Below are 16,498 nucleotides of genomic sequence, written 5' to 3'. Positions count from 1 at the left end.
GTCGCCCCACATTACATTTTGTTAAAGATATAAGAGGGAGATTAAGCTCAGGTCCTGGGAAACTAAGGAGTCCTGTACAGTACATGCTAGGTGACACTGATCCACAACAAAACCTTAAACAAGAAGAATTAAAGATCTTAGACAAATGAGTCAATTTTTGATGCATTCCTCAATTTAAAAAAGAATGCTGTGGAAGAGTCTAGCAGGCTTTGCTTGTCTTTATTATATTTGATCATATCTCAAGGTCTGAATGTCATGCCTGAGTCAGAGGACCCCGATCACTTGACAACTTGATGCTATGCTGACGTCATGTGTCTGGTGATCAAAAGGGTGGTGTTGAGCATACCACTGTATTATTACCAGTGACAGTCACAGCGACAACAATACGCTACAGTCAAAATGAGTTGCATCTTACAAACACTAACCTGCAGAGCGCTGCTGAGCCTCTTGGTTTGTTGCTTGAGCTCCAGAATTTCCTGCTCCTTCTCTTGCCTCTCAGCCTGCAGACGTCTCTGGGTTTTATGACTCCTCTGGAGGTCCTGTTTCAATTGGTCCACTTCGTCTTTCAGGGTGTTCTCCCGACCTTTCATTGCCTTGGCGGTGTCCTTTGCAGCTTGAAGGTCTTCATTGAGTTCTTGCAACCGCACCTTTGGAGAAGAGGGATTTAAGGTATTTGAACTGAAGAAATGTCCCCAACATTCACGATAACATCCAACTTCTTATGTTCTTAATTAGGGCTCAAGAACATACAAAGGATATTCTCCATCTTGCCCTATGTTCTAAAATGGGAAATTATTTAGTTTAAAAAAAGCATAAAGGTAATGATGTCTGATCTACTGAGCGGGACACATGGCTTTCATAGTACTGCCATTCAAGCCAGTAGCCAGACAGATTTACCTTTAGCCTCAGTGTAGCCTCAAGTTCGGCCTGTATCGTTGATACAAGGACAAAACACTTGATGGCGCTAAGGTGCACAACTGAAGTTATGTCCCTAACGCCCGCTGGTGGCCGATAATACCTGCAGCTAACATCTAACAGCAGTTGGTAACTTTTATTTTTCAGAGGATGTTCAAGGGATATTTAACATCTTGTCTTAAAATCTAATACAAAATAATTTATCAATAATTCTGTCTGTGCAACAAGGCTGGCCTGTGTAATGTGTTCACCAACGTTACCGGGGATATTGTGACAGTAAATCAAATCAGACCTGTGTAAACCACCTGCAAACTCTCCATACATGTCGTCCATGAAATGTAACACACATGAAAACCTCACCTTCAGGTCTTTGGTGTGCTTGTCAATCAGCATCTGTACATTGAGGCTCTCTTCTTTTTGTGCAGCATTAGCTATGACTTGCTGCTCAGCAGCAGACGTCATCTCTGCCCGCAGCTCCAACAGAGCTTTACTGAGAGCCTGAGAGAAAACAGGGAACAAAGAGATGCCCTTAATGATAAATATGATAAGTGCAGTGGTAAAAAATGTTGTACTGTGTGTATCATTAAATCTGATCTCCAGATCTACTTAGTTGTTACTTGTTATGAAGCTGAAAAGCATAAAAGTAACATTCATAAGCTTCTTTCAAGTTTCCCAACAAGGAAATACTGGGCGAACAGCAAGAAAGCATCTAGACTAGGCAGCCACTCCATGACACTGACCAAACACAGACAAAAGCACTCATTTGTTGTTGTATGAAGTTCTTTGTTCAATGTGTCCACCTGGTATGCACATCTTTGGAAAGGGGTGAAACATAAGCACTTTTGGGGAAAGACGCCAACGAAAGAAAGCATTTCCTCATTAGTAAAGATATCTGGTTACTTTTGTAAAGCAACAGGAGCAAACAATTTACCTTCATGAAACAGAAAAGTACATTCAAAAGTAATATGATAAATGAACAACCTTGAGCTGTTTCTCTTTCTGAGCGAGCTGAGCTTTGAGTCGTTCAACCAGGTTTTTCATGGTGTTACTGGGGGAGCGGACGTTGGCCTCCCTCTGGGCCTCCAGCTCAGTGCGGAGGTAGTTCATCTCCTTCTCCTTCAGGGCCATTTGGTTTCCCTGATCCTCAGTCTCAGCAGTCAGACTCTTCACCTGGGAAGCATGATGCTCATCTATCCTGCAAAGAAACCCCTCTGTTAGTATGTTTTTATAAGAGATTTATAGCATAATTACATAACTTTTAATCCCTGCAGAGGTTGTAGCCATGAGTAAATAAAACCCACTTAAAATGTACATACTTACTCTAAAGATTGGCTTGCAGCAAACAAGGGGGGACTTATACAAGCCAATACAAGGCTACAAATGCACACGTACATAGATTGTATGTTTAATGTTATTAGAAAAATGAAACCGAGGCAATGTATATGGTTTTCAAAAACTCTTGACATTGTATCATTTTGGTACAGACCTGCCAGCCCTGTTTGGTAGGCAACACAATCCTCCCATTTATGTCATGGCCAAATCTCAAAACAGATTCTTAAGGTCAATACACAGAATCTGAATGCGAGGGACAAGATTTTGAGGCTAGAAGCCTTCTAGTTTGATCAATTACATTTGAGGTAGCTGTTGAAAGCAAAACAGGGGGAATACATTGACTGAAATGCATTGGCTCGTAGATTTTTAATGGTTCTGCATTTATCGGAATAGAAATGAGCCAAAATGCCATCTGGACCTACACATGTACAAAGGATATTTGTGTTTGACTCCTGAGTAAAGAAATTGGTCAGACTGTTAACAGTGTAAAGTGAATGGAAGACTAAGTCTTGACCTGGATATCCATTTTCCACCATGGAAGCCCCAAATATAGGCCATTGCTCCCAGAGGCTCTGAAATTGTGGCCAAGTTGACAATTTATTTTGCAAATGCTATATTGACTATTGACAAACACTATATTTCTACGAAGCACGGACATATTTGGATATACAGGTTTATTCTGCATGGCTGCTAGATCTCCATGGCTTCTACACCACATTTTTCTTACAGTGCAAATAAGAGTTATTAACAGTTTGTGTTTCCATAAGCAGCGTGAATTCTCTACCAGACAAACAGACTCAACCTGGTCGGCTTTAAAATCATGTTTTGTTTGCCCCTGTTGGTGCCATGGGGTGCGTTCTCATATAGCTGAATGGCCTTGTGTCCCAATGGTACAAACGAACTAAGCAAATCTTGAATGCTCTCTTTAATCTGCTTCGCTTTTGCTGCTTCATATGAAACTTCTCGACCCTTAACATCAGGTGATCTTGAGTATCCCATCATTGTATAAATCCTCTCATTCAAAATTGCCTGACATGATGAACTTGTTCTAAGTTGTGCTTAAGGCTGGTCAATACCCTGAGTGGAATATATGTGGAATAAATATCCATAACAAAAGCAAAAATATGGAATCCTGTAATACTAAACCTGTTCTATTTATTGATTTAAAAGGAATGATTTTTCTGAACTAAAAGCCCTATTTACTATTTAATACTATATTTAAGTCCTTCAAACAAACAACAGTTTAGAGTGAATTTTTGTGTGTATTGATTTTAAATTACTGTAGTTATTAAAACAATGAAGATAAAGGTAATATAAAGGATTCTGATTCTAATATAATTTGACCTTCAGACTTAAGCACTGACTCAAACTAAGACAAAATTTCAGGGATAATTACTTTGACATGTCATCAGCGTGTCTCTTAGCCTGTGCTTCCATGGCGGTCCTCTGTCGCTGCAGCTCATCGGTGGTCAGCTTCAGCTTTTCTGTAGCAGACGACAGCGAGAGGTCCAGCTCAGCCACGGTCTGCTCCAGCTCAGCCAGGCGCTCCAGATGCTTGGAGGTCGGCACTTTGATCGTGGGCTTCTTCATTAGCTCCTGGAAAAGGATTAAGGGAGCATTAAACAAAACACTTACAACAGTGCTCTAAGACTCTGGAACATCTTCTGAATTACATCATTTTCTATGAAAAAAAAATGACATTATACAAACAGTATCCTTAGAAATACAATATAGGACCTGTTTGTATTCAAATAAGGCGTCTCTGGATATATATATATTAATGTGATGTCATTAACTACATGTAACAATGTTGTTGTGTATCAAAATTGTGATAGCTGAACTATTTCAGCCCTGTTTTCCCATTGTTTTGTCTGCCAAGGAAATTGTGTTTTCATGGGCATTACCGCTGCTCATCTGTCTTCATGTTAGTTAGCAGGATTACACATGAACAACTGGAGGGATTACCATGAAACTTGGTAGAAGAAAATAATTTATGGATGTTGATGAAAAATATCCAGCATGTTTAAAGGACTTTTAAATGTGGTTTAACAAGGAGACTGTTTGGCCGGGGCAGAGGTATTCGCTCTCTGTGTGCCAGTTAATCTTAAAGTTTATTTTCTTCCACTTCCTGTGTGTAACTACAGGGACTGTGTATTGGTCTCTGAGAGTGGCCAAAAATTCGGAGATCTACACTCAATCCTGTGTAGACTGCGTACAGTTGACCCCGAAAATAAATAAATAAATAAATAAAACAAGAAGAGATAGAAATGCTTACCATTGCTGTCTGTTTGAAGCGGTCCAATGACGTGTCAGAGTGCAAGTCAAGCTTCTGATGTAGAATCCTGAGCTCCTCCTGATGTCTCTTTATCATCTCAACTTGATCCTGGGATCAACAAGGTGTAGTTGGAGTGAAATATACATTTTGAAGTCTTTCCATCCATTATCTACACTGCTTATCTTATTTGAGGGTTGCAATGGGAGCTGGAGCCATTCCCAGCTGACATTGGGAAAGAGGCGGGGTGCACCGCCGACAGGTTACCAGCATATCACAAGGCCAACATACAGAGACAAGCAAACGGGGGAATAACGCAGAAAGACCCCTCCCGAACTGGGAATCAAACGGGGAATCAAACCAGGAAACTTCTTGCTGTGGCTAAACACGACTCTACCGTGGCATAGTCAATTTAAAGTTTTTCTTCTCTATTTATTTAAGTGACAGACTGACAGTTTACACACAACACCTACTCAGTCAAATGGTCATTAACATGGGTACTAATAATTACAGAGCACAGGCATCCTTTCCACATTATGACAGAAATGAATGCAACCTTGTGAATAAGGAATACAATGTTGGTGTTAATGAGCCCCAAACCAGAGCCATTTTACGCTTGCACTCCTGACCATAAGCTAAATGTTTTATGTAAATTAATTCATTTCAACTGAAGCCTGGTTTACTTTGACTACTTCGGTCCCATTGTGAGTCTTCTCTAATTACTCTTCTCTTAAATTTAGCTTTTTTAATTCCAGGGAACAAAATAAAAGTGTGTGACGTAGACACTATTTTCTCCTGTAGTTTCATTTGCTTTTAATGTCAATGGCAGTAACAGTTAATGGGGAGTTTAATTACTATTGACCAAAGGACCGTGAATTTCCTGGGATCACCACCACATGTTTGTGGAAATAGACTGCACTTGGTTATTACGTGTACTAGAGTTCTGTTTCTGATCATCTCTGCGTCTTTTTTTTAGGCACAAAGTACTGTCCAGAGACTGCTGTCGTGAAGCAGAACATAAACAATGAAGCTGTTTGCAAATTGGATGAAAACCTTTCCTCCAGCAACCACTGGTTAAATCAAGTACATAGTCGATGATATAATTGGGAAAGTTAAGATCCTCATTAAATACAGTTGCTCCTCCACAAAAAGATATCCAGCACCACGAAAAACTGCTCATTCATCCTTTATTAGTCATCTAGGAGATTGTAACTTCATTTTAACTGGAGTACTTGAGAAGTCTATAAGAAAAACTGTCTGTAATTCAAAGTGCTGCAGCTGGAGTCTTAACTAGAACAGAGAGAACGGATCACATTACCCTTCAGATTAAGACACTGCAGCAGCTACCTGTACTATTTAGAGAAAATTTTTAAGTTCTTTTACTAGTCAATAAAACTTTGAATGGCCTTGCCCCTCCATACATCAGAGATTTTCTTCCATTTTATGTCCTTGCCAAATCACTGAGATCCTCCAGAGTTGTCTTTTAAATGTTCCTTATGTGTCCCATAAAAGTACCGCTGAGGCGGCCTTATGTTTTTTAGCCCTTGCTCTGCAGAGAATGTTACCGCTGGTAATGGTTAAAAATTAAAGACCAATTTTTTTCATCTGGCTTTTCATTTGGATTATTGTTAAATCTTTTACTTTAGTTTTTATCTAATAATATTTTCTTTCATTTAACTTTACTTGTATTTTCTAGTTGAGAATATACATTTTGGTAAGTTTAACATCTACTCCTCTTCTAATACATATCTACTACTAAAGTACTTTTGACCAAATTCTATGACTATAAAGATTAAGCTTGTTGTTCCCCTTATAAAAAAAACTGTTGTAGACATCTTTGAGGAATTTCTCCCCTAAACATTTCACATGGTTTCATTTAAATCATTTTACAAGGCTTAAAGAGGTAGGCCTGTGTATGGGAGGGCTGACATAAATTCACTCTCACATTCTCACCTATGAGAAATAAGGGTCCCCAATTAACCTAAGCTGTATGTCTTTAGACTGTAGGAGGAAGCAGGAGTATCTTCATGCTGTGAAGTGACAGTCCTAACCACTGCAACACACTGTGGCCACTGCTAAACACCACACAGGAGTCACTTAAGGATTAATAAAGGGGATTTGTTGCATTAGTAATCACTGCACGCCCAGCACTTCTACATGCATCACTGTACCTCTCTGGCTAGAGCCAACTGGTTCTGGTATTTCTTTAATACGTCCTCCTTCTTGTCAAGTCGACCCTGGAGGTCTTTGATGGCCTGCTGAGCCAGCTTGAGGGCAGGCTGACAATCCGACTGGCCCTCCTCGTGCTTGGCGAGGTCAGCCAGGAGGCGTTCTCTGTTGGCAGCAGCTGGGAGCCGAAGACGCAACTCATTGATGACTTTATCCCTGGACACAATGTTCTGTTCTGCCTTCCACAGAGCCTCTGCTTTCTCTTTCAACTTCTGCATGTGAAGGATTATTCAAACAATATATGATGGGCTCGACATGGAAGGAATACTTATGAGGAGGGATGGAATACTATACCTCATCCAAACTTTTGCAGGTGGCCTGTGTGTCCAAGATGGTGCGGACATGCTCTCTGATTTTACTCAGAGCAAAGTCTAACTGATGAGCAAGAGGTAGACTGGGGTCTGGTAGGGAGCTGGTTCCTTCATCAAACTGCAAACAACCCAAACAAATGTCATTACATTATTTGTAAATATAATACATTTATCATTACACTAAATCCAAGTTTTATGACTGAATTGAAAACTGAGAGAGAGCTGGAAAACCGGTCCATCCCTGAAAAATCATGTATCGCATTGCCATAAATTTTTACTGGATTCTTTGTCAACCGCTTTAAACAGTAGCTTACCTTTTTCACACTGCTCACAATTTCATCTTGGTGTTTCTCATACTGATCCACTTGGCGCTGCAGCTCCACCTCTCGCTGATCCCACATGAGCTGGTGTTCTTCTTGAAGCTTTAGATGAAAAAGAGTTTTCTACTTTAGCCTTGTATGTTACATTACTGCTGATACACATATGTACTGAAAAGCTCCTTAACAAGTGTGGTTTCAGTTGCGACACTTTTACCCAATATTTGTAATTGAGTAATGCCACATTCATCCAACTACAAAAACCCTGATTATAACATTTGTAAGCGTCTGTAAAAATGTTTGGTTTTTCCTCTCACTGTGTTTTGCTGCACATTATCCTCTTCCAGAGTCCGGATGTTTCGCTCCTGCTGTTCCACAAGGTTCTTCAGATACCTGATCTCCTCCTTCTGGACCATCAGCTCTCTACTTTTGCGCAGCTCCTGCAGACGAGCTTCTTCCATCTTCTTGTGCCATTCAGTTATCTGTTTGAATGAAGTTGTGGGTAAGAAGTCCCAAATGTTATTCTTCCAATTTCAAGTACTTGTATTATTATGCTATAACATAATTTGTTAGTTTTAATATTTGTAAATTGTCTCTATTTATATAGCACTTTTCTAGTCTTTATCACCACTCAAAACTCTTCACAGTAGTTTTTTTTTTCTGCATTCTCCCATTCACACACACATTTATACAGTACATTGAATCTATAAACAGCACTGTTTTTTCTATGAGGGTCAATTTGGGGTTCAGTATCTTGCCCAAGGACCCTTCGGCATGCAGATTAGGAAGACATGGATCAAACCGCTGACCTTCTGGTTAGAGGACGACCGCTTTGTGTCTACACATACAACATTTTCTAAACTGACCTTCTGGGCTCCTTTCACATCCTTCAGTGTTGAGATGAGCTCCTCCAGCCCTCGACTCCTCAGTTCCAGCTCCTCAACCCTGCCCTCTGCTCTTATCCTCTCGTTCTCTGCCTTCCTCTTTTCCTCCTGGGCTTTCGCTCTGTCCTCTTGGAGGTTCATCATGGTCACAGAGAACTTTTCCTGCTGGGGGAGCGGCAGCGCTCCGGCAAACTGCCTCCGTAGTGATTGGATGGTTTGCCGCAGGTGCTTGGACCGATTTCTGCCCTCCTGGCGGGCGAGGAACAGAGTGCGCTCACTGGCATCCAGCCGCTGTTCAGCACGCAGCTTGTAGGCCTCCAACTTGTGAATGTGAGAGGTGGAAGCCTCCAGTTTGGCAAAGGCGGCTGACTCACTCAGCTGCAGAGCCACAATGTGCTGGTGGAGCTTCGCAATGAGGGCTTTCTCATCTGAATGTGACTGAGGGACAGAGACAACACTGAAGAAGAGGGTTTTCACACAACTCACAAATACTAATGAACAGTATTTACAGTTTGCTACACAAACAGGTTTGTCTGTGTTTGGATTACTTAAGTTTACAAGTTCAGCTCTCCAATATTGATAATACTATAATATAATGATATGAATTCTCACACATTCTTAAGTACCTAAAGTACTCAAACTGACTTGACAGGCAAGAGTAAACACTTTGTTTGAATATATATATTTTTTAAACAATTACCTGGAAGTCCATTATTTGTCTCCTCAGAACTTCTACCTCCCTCTGATTGGACTGTTGTCTCGCTTGTAGAGCAGACGCCTGCATCACAGCCACATCAGACACCCCTTGAAGCCTTTGCAAAAAAAGAGGGAAAAAAAAACATTAACAAATTAATGAAATGTAAAATTAGACTTAATGTCTTTACTGGCATATTAACCGGTATACAACACTTACAAGAGTGCAAAGGCAAGTGTCACAGCTTCCAACCATAAAATTAAATTAAATTAGAAGTAGGTGACATATAAATCAAACCAAATTTATTTTTAAAAACATAGGGCTTAAACAAGGTGTCACATCCTCTGCCCATCTTGACCGTCAACAAGAGTGAGGACAAACAACAACAAAAAAACTTTTAACAGGGTAATAGAACGTAGAAACCTCAGAGAGCCACATGTGAGGGATCCCTCTCCCAGGACGGAGAGAAGTGCAATACATGCCACGTGTAAAGGAGAACATCAGAAAGATAAGGCTATTAGCAGCATAGATTAGAATAAACACTTTGTAGCATAACTGAAGGTCAATTAATTGATGGATAATTGTCAGTAGTGGTCGAGTATCTGAGGATAAATATTGTATATCAAGCAGGCTTGTTGTTATCATATAAGATAGAGGCACAATGTGTCCTGCACCACACTGAAGAACCATCTACTCAGCTGAAGTCCTCTGGATACATAATGAACACTACAGTGTTTCATATCCATTGATTTAATTGGTGCCACAAAATATATCTTTCACAAACACAGACACACAAGCGCATGCAAAGACCTACCAACACATACAAACACATTAACAATATGCTCATCTTTGGATTCCACCAAGATTCCCTCATAATTCTCAGAGAATTTCTCAGAGAACTTTCCATCTTGCAATGTTAAAGAAAGTTAAATATTGGATTCTGCCCCCAACCTCCTTGGCAGATGTAGTAATTCCATTTCATGATGATGTCATCATGATGTAAATATACCATATGATGACGATAGAGCGTTTAATCTAAATATGCTATACAGTGTCTCTAATCTTATTGATTGCTAAAGTTAATAGTACATTGCTGCACTAAATGGCCTTTTCTGACTTCATAGTGATAACATGATGATGTCTTATCTACTAGGTTGTAGAAAAAACTTTAGATTCTCTCTATTATCTGTGGAAGTATCTTTAAAAAGGTTTGTGGACCATGTTGTAGTTTTCTAACGATCAGTTCCTAAAGTTGGAGATATCCCCAAAGTAGTAATCCCGTCAAGTTAGGTAAAAGACATGCACACATCCCCATACACATGCGTGCAGGGTAATGACATATGTGAGATCATTGGAGATATTCTCCTGATGTGACCTAGACAAGCTTATCTTTTACAGGCCGTTTCTTTAACACACCAATTCTTCATTCTACTGCTATGACCTTACAAAACATCTATGCTCATATCATTCACATGTACATATTTCCAACATTATTCTACGACTGCAACTTCAATCTCATGAGAACATTAATGATTTATCTCAGGCCTGCAGATTGTTAAACTTACTTAGAAACCTCGATGTGGAGCTCAGCCTCAGCCTTCTCCAGCTCTGTGATCCTTGCTCTATCAGCATCGCTCACAGCTTTACTGATGCTGTCTGCCAGCTCATCTCTCAGCTCCCGCTCGATCCTCTGGGCGTCTACGTTCATACGGGTCAACTGAGGAAAAATAATATTATTATTGCTTGATAAAATTCTTGGAATTACAAATTCTTGGAAAAACTGCTCTTAATGACTACGAATTTGGCACAGGCACTCTTGTAGCAGAGTAGCGTTGTTGTTTTTGGAATTTATCTATAAGCCAAAATGATGAAACAATTAAATACTTGTTCCCACCACCCTATCGCATAAAATTACTCCAAAACAAATATCTTTATCATAACACTGCGTATCTGGGTGTATGCGGGAAATTTGTGGCCTTTATCATCAAGCACTATTTATTGAAAAAACAATCACATTGACACACTTGCGTGAGAGAAAGTCATCAGTCTTCTTTCTTGAATACCCTTACCTCTGCAAACTTGGACTCCAGCTCTAAGTTGCGCTCTTCCATTTGTCTGAGGGAATTCCTTACATGTTCAAACATTCTGTGGGCATGCTCCGCTCTCTGCCTCTCGTTCAGCTCCTTCATCTCAAGAGTGGTGATTCGTCTGGCAATAGATACCATTTCATTGTTGGCCAATGCCTTGCTTGCCTTATCCATTCCAATTTCACCTCCTGATATTAAGTAGAAAACATCATTAGAGATATCATGGCTGGGAGTTGAGCTAAACAATTATTTTGTTGCATCAAAGCAATTGAGACCTATTCTTAGTCCAAAATTAAACGCTGCCGATGCAGCCGATGCTGAGCAGATTATATTTGTAAGAGTTCTGATGGACATATTTGTTTATGACGTCATTTTACTGAATATACTTTTTAAGACAGGAATATTGAAGCATTATCCCACTGTATGTTGATAAGAATAATAGCCAGAACCTCATTTTATAAAAGACTACGCATTTTCCTCTGAATCCCACAGGAAGGAAATGGTGAAAGACATGTGAATGCAAAGCAAGCATAGTGGGTCAAGGTTAAACTGCACGTGTAGCCATGCTGCAGACACAGCAAGAAAATATTATATTCACCTCTTCGCTCACACATTACACACAGTGCATGTGTGTGATGCTGTTTGACTTTCACTAAACGACATTTAAAAAATCATGATATAAAGACATTCAATTAAATAAAAATGGCAGAACTTGATATAATGATCACTATCCCCCTTTTACCAGTTAAACTGATGTTCTCCCATGCCTGCTCCAACGTATTCATTTTCTCCTTAGTGATCTCCAGCTCTTTGTTCATGGCAGAGATTTGCTCCCGGAGAGACTCATTTTCACTCTGAGGCAGGAAAAAAACAGAAATATCCTTACTATTATTCAACTACAAATGTAAGTATATTGAAGATGTAATGACTGCCATGTTTTAATACCTCCAAATGTTCGAGATTGGTGGTTCTCTGTATGAGGCAGCTGTCCCTCTGCAGCATGTCTCTGTACTTGACTGTGAGTTCTGTGTACTGTTTGTTAGCCTTCTCCAGGTTTGATGAGGGCACACTATCATCCAAGGCCTTTTGCAGTGCTGCTATCTGATATGAAGCCATTTCCTGTGGACAAAACAAAGAGCAGTATATGTCGGTAATAATGGCCGATGCCAAACACGACCTTTGCTTGTGATCTTTAAAAGGAGTGTTACTTTTACATTCCTTTTTAAATTTTTTAATATTTACCACAAAATCTACAAAGATTTTCTACAGCATTTGGACTGTGACAGGTCATTGAAATTAGAGCCAGACTAATATGGATATTGGGGCAGATGCCGATGCCAGTATTAGGGAGTGAAACACTTAAATTTAAATATAACAGCCAATATATAAAAAAAAAAAATGATTCCTATGATGTCTTACTCAAAAAACTTTTATAGAAATGTAACTGAGGCTTGATATTTTACAGTTAAACCATGAACTTAAATAACAATAAATAGAAACAAATACAACTAAATATTTATAACGTTAATTAGGAAAATATACAATTTGTATTGTACGTCAAATGTAAAAGTTTTTGTATTAGGAAACATAAAAATTCCAAAACCAATATGTCTGGTTCGTATCAGCTGATGTTATCTGTAAAGTAATTAATGATCGGGCTCTAAATGAAATGTTCTCGCCCTAAATTATAGTCTAAATTTTCAAAATCTATAAGTTGATAAATATTATAATTTCTGTATAACAGAAGTCCTTTACATTTTAATATCCAGTATGAAAATAATATAAGGCTAAGTCAACTATACTAAATGCAGCCTTTTCTTTTGCACCTGCACATTTTTTTTATTCAAGAAGTTATCTGTCATTAGAGGAAGATATTGAAGACCAAACACCACATACTTTCACCTAACACATTATCGTTGGATAAAACTGGTTGCTTCATTTAAATTGCTCTTCAACTCTGGATAGATTATGTGAGAGTTGGTTTCAGTATTAGGTAAATTTGTTTGGTTATAAAATAGTTTTTGCTTGATTCTCTGTACCTTGTATCTCTGCAGGTAGCCTATCCTCTGAGTGACCGAAGCCTGCATGTGGATGCTGTCGTCCTGTAGCTTGTTGTTCTCCTTGCGCAAGTGCTGTTCCTGCTCCAGCAGGGTGGTGTAGCGCCGTGTCAGTTTCTTCTCATTCACCTTCAGCACAGTCAACTTTCGCAACGCTTCACTCAATTGTCTCCGGACTTCCACTGGATCCTTTTCAAGCGTGTCTAACAGCTCCTGATGGTTGAAATAGATACATGCACCAATGAAACGGTTTGATGGGGGAGTCAACATGAGGTAAAATAAGCAAAGTGAAGCACAGCAGGTTATCTTTCACTGCTTTTACAAAGGCTTTAAAAAACCATGTGTAGACACCAAAGGTCAAAACTCAAATCATTCTTCTCGTAAGGTATTCTGTGCCATCCTAGATTCTCAGGGGTCTCGTCATATTTTTAACTGGAAGACAGTTCACTGGTTTGTTCCCGCTATACGTTTTTCATGTTCAGCAAGTTAGAAGAAAACATCAGACGGAGACACAACAACATGGACATAAGAAATTGGGAGAGATTTATCTGTAATACATTCAGTTCCATATTGCAGGTTTTTAAGTGTTTTCATGTGTGTGTGTGTGTGTGTGCGTGTGAATATGTCAGACTGTAAAGCACTTTATGTGAGACACATAAATGCAGTGCACCTTGCAGCCTTTAAGTTCCATTAAAAATGTTTTGGTCTGACTTACGTTGAACTCTTGGATTTTAACAGCGTCCACCTGCTTCTGTTCCTCTAGTTTTTCCTTCACATCTTCAAATGTCTGTTTCTCCTTCTGCCACTCAGCCTTTTCACTGAGCGATAAAAACACACAATAAAAACATTCATAAATGGACTGGCAGCACAGACGCCTGCCCCCACATAAAAGACTATCTTAAATTTTGCACTTCAGGTCACAAACCTCATATTAACTTGTGAGAAACTTTATTGTTACCCACCTCAGGTATTCTTTATAGAGGAGTCCCTGTTGGTGGCTGATAACAGCAAACTTCTCTTTGTATTCTTCCAATGTTGTTTCAAGTGTCTTGCTTTGGTCCTCCCTGTTTTTGAGTTCCTGATTCATTGAACCAATATTATTTAATTGAGAGTCAAGAGATGTAGTTGATTTATATTTTAGTTATTTTCATGCAAGTCTTCAGAAGATGGCAACACTGACCTGAAGAAGTCGAACAACATACTCATTTAAGGAACTGATGACCTCAGTGCTACTGGGCTCCAGGCCCTCAGGGAGGGTCAGGGGTCGGAGAGCTAGTCCACTGCATTTTGACTTCCTAAGCAGTTCCAATTCACCTTCCAGTTGTCTCACCTGAGAAGCATAGATACTTTTTTAACCTCAATACCCATTTCTGTTTATGTAATTTGTACATAACGGCAGTTAAATAATAAGTTTCAGAAAAAGTTTGAACAATAATACAGCATTACTCCAAACTGCTAGGCAAGAGTCATTGTCAACCACCTGAGGCCTACAATACTGTTTGTCCTTCAAACAAATACAAACAGTACTGTTTGTCCTTCAAACAAAGACAAACAGTATTGTAGGCATCAGGTGTTTTTTTGAAAATGCAAGTGCCATTCAAATACGTATTTGTGAAACATAAATCACTAAAGCCAAGCACACTAATAAACAGAGAAATGAGAATATAATGTAAAACAGTATTCAAGAGCAAGCGAGGAAAGAAAAAAGACACACAAAAAACGCAAAGTGGTATAACAGAATAAGAACTTCAAGATGAGCTTGATAGCTGCCTAAAGGAAAGCCTTTGATACATGGTAAGGCTTTCAGATTCTAAGAGGAGAGATCCAACAAACATTTTGCTGATTTGTGCTCTGGATCAAAAAATACTCATTTGTGTTACATTGAAACTGAATGCAAGATGAAAAGATTGTTTACCCCATTTCTACTATTATAGGAAACAGAAGCAACACATGTAAAACACAGAGAACACTGGCTCTCTAAAGAAATATTCCAGCTATGCTAATTGCTCTCAGAGACTGTATACCGTGTCTATCAATCTTCATTATGTAAATTGGAAAATTGTGAGTGGTTAACTACTTTCATGTGAAATATTCATGCTTTGGATTTCAAAAAGAGAGTTGCGACACACAGTTGAAAGCATTTGGAGTTGGCTTTGAATAACCAGCCTTCATTGGCGGCTTGACTTTGAAAACCCTTTCAAATTATATTTATGTGTGTGGCAAGAGAAACTTGAGCTGCCACAATTCACGCATGTGAATCAAGCACCCTGCAGAGCAGAAGCAAGGCTATGTTTGGTGTCTGCAAACACTAGGGTTGGAAAAACCCTTAATTTAGTTTGTGCTGTTATGAAATGAAAAGCATCAGAGGGGCAATGTATAGCCAGCACCCTGTGCATATTTTACATGGGCTACTATATAGAAACGTAATAAACATGTAGAAAGAGAGAAAGCATATTTTTTGTGTGAACTACTAATTTTGTAGTTCTCTGTTGAACAAATTCCGTCTATATGGGTACTTGAATTAATAAATGTGTAGTTAAAAGATGTGCTATTGTGTATGACTTTATTTAAATAAATAATTATGATCAGGGTGCCCTTTTTTCCCCAATTGAGCACCTGCCCCCCTCCCCCTAAAATGTCTGTGTGTGGCCCTGGTCTGAATGTACCTTTTCTTTTGCACTGGCGAGCTGACCAAAGCTGCTTGTGGCCTCCTCCTGGGCCAATTTCAGTTCCCGTCTCAGTTCTACGTTTCTTCCTAAGAGCTGATGAAGTTGGGGCTGGAGGTGCAGGGTTGACTCAGACTGCCCACTCATGTTGACATCTATTGCCTGTGGAAGAAGATGACAGTTGAATCTCAATTGAAACAAATGTAAATATTGGATAATAAATAAACCCCGTTTGTGAAATAGAAAGGACAAGTGTCCGCATCACAGCTCCTCCACTATCACATTCGCTTACTGTTTAGACTTGTACAAAAGATCTGATGCAAGTTGGTGTTTAGTTGCTATGTGACCAGCCCTCTGCCTCACCAAGAAACTGAAATACCTGGGAGGGGAGTATGCCCATTGTTTTCAAGGCAGCAGATCTAACTGTAAAAGCACTGTACTGAAGCGTGATTCTCAAACCCACTGCCACTGCGAACAATAACAAAAGACATTTTAACTTAACAATTAACTTTATAACAAATATAAATCACAAGTTTAATATTAAGTTAGGGCAAGCTGCTTATTCTGTAAATATTACACATCACACCTATGGTCTCCAGCACTGGGTAACAACTGAAAGAACAAGATCAAGAAGTGGTGGTAATGAGTTTAGTCTGTCAGGTGTCTGGGCTCAGCCTTAGAAATAGGGTGAGGAGGTTAGACATCCCGAGTAGCTCTGAGTAGAACCACTGCTC

General features: G+C 39.4%; 1 protein-coding gene across 2 annotated transcripts in view; it reads right to left on the bottom strand.

The window, feature by feature from the left end:
- Positions 1 to 16,498, bottom strand: part of cep290 (centrosomal protein 290) — a 50,676-nt gene that overhangs the window by 14,710 nt on the left and 19,468 nt on the right. For both annotated transcript variants that reach the window (XM_053427739.1, XM_053427740.1), the window contains exons 19-38: positions 15,765 to 15,926; positions 14,279 to 14,428; positions 14,061 to 14,176; positions 13,814 to 13,916; positions 13,081 to 13,311; positions 11,987 to 12,160; positions 11,784 to 11,895; positions 11,024 to 11,229; positions 10,520 to 10,671; positions 8,961 to 9,072; positions 8,243 to 8,698; positions 7,694 to 7,858; positions 7,374 to 7,481; positions 7,043 to 7,177; positions 6,691 to 6,960; positions 4,523 to 4,630; positions 3,644 to 3,843; positions 1,897 to 2,110; positions 1,276 to 1,413; positions 426 to 647 (exon numbers count right to left, since the gene is read on the bottom strand). In XM_053427739.1, the coding sequence (XP_053283714.1) occupies positions 426 to 647; positions 1,276 to 1,413; positions 1,897 to 2,110; positions 3,644 to 3,843; positions 4,523 to 4,630; positions 6,691 to 6,960; positions 7,043 to 7,177; positions 7,374 to 7,481; positions 7,694 to 7,858; positions 8,243 to 8,698; positions 8,961 to 9,072; positions 10,520 to 10,671; positions 11,024 to 11,229; positions 11,784 to 11,895; positions 11,987 to 12,160; positions 13,081 to 13,311; positions 13,814 to 13,916; positions 14,061 to 14,176; positions 14,279 to 14,428; positions 15,765 to 15,926 (3,534 nt within the window). The remainder of the gene's footprint in view (positions 1 to 425; positions 648 to 1,275; positions 1,414 to 1,896; positions 2,111 to 3,643; positions 3,844 to 4,522; positions 4,631 to 6,690; positions 6,961 to 7,042; positions 7,178 to 7,373; positions 7,482 to 7,693; positions 7,859 to 8,242; positions 8,699 to 8,960; positions 9,073 to 10,519; positions 10,672 to 11,023; positions 11,230 to 11,783; positions 11,896 to 11,986; positions 12,161 to 13,080; positions 13,312 to 13,813; positions 13,917 to 14,060; positions 14,177 to 14,278; positions 14,429 to 15,764; positions 15,927 to 16,498) is intronic.

Source organism: Pleuronectes platessa, chromosome 7 (genome assembly GCF_947347685.1).
Source record: "Pleuronectes platessa chromosome 7, fPlePla1.1, whole genome shotgun sequence".
In the NCBI taxonomy this organism is placed as follows: Eukaryota; Metazoa; Chordata; class Actinopteri; order Pleuronectiformes; family Pleuronectidae; genus Pleuronectes; species Pleuronectes platessa.
This window is presented reverse-complemented; position numbering and strand designations above follow the sequence as displayed.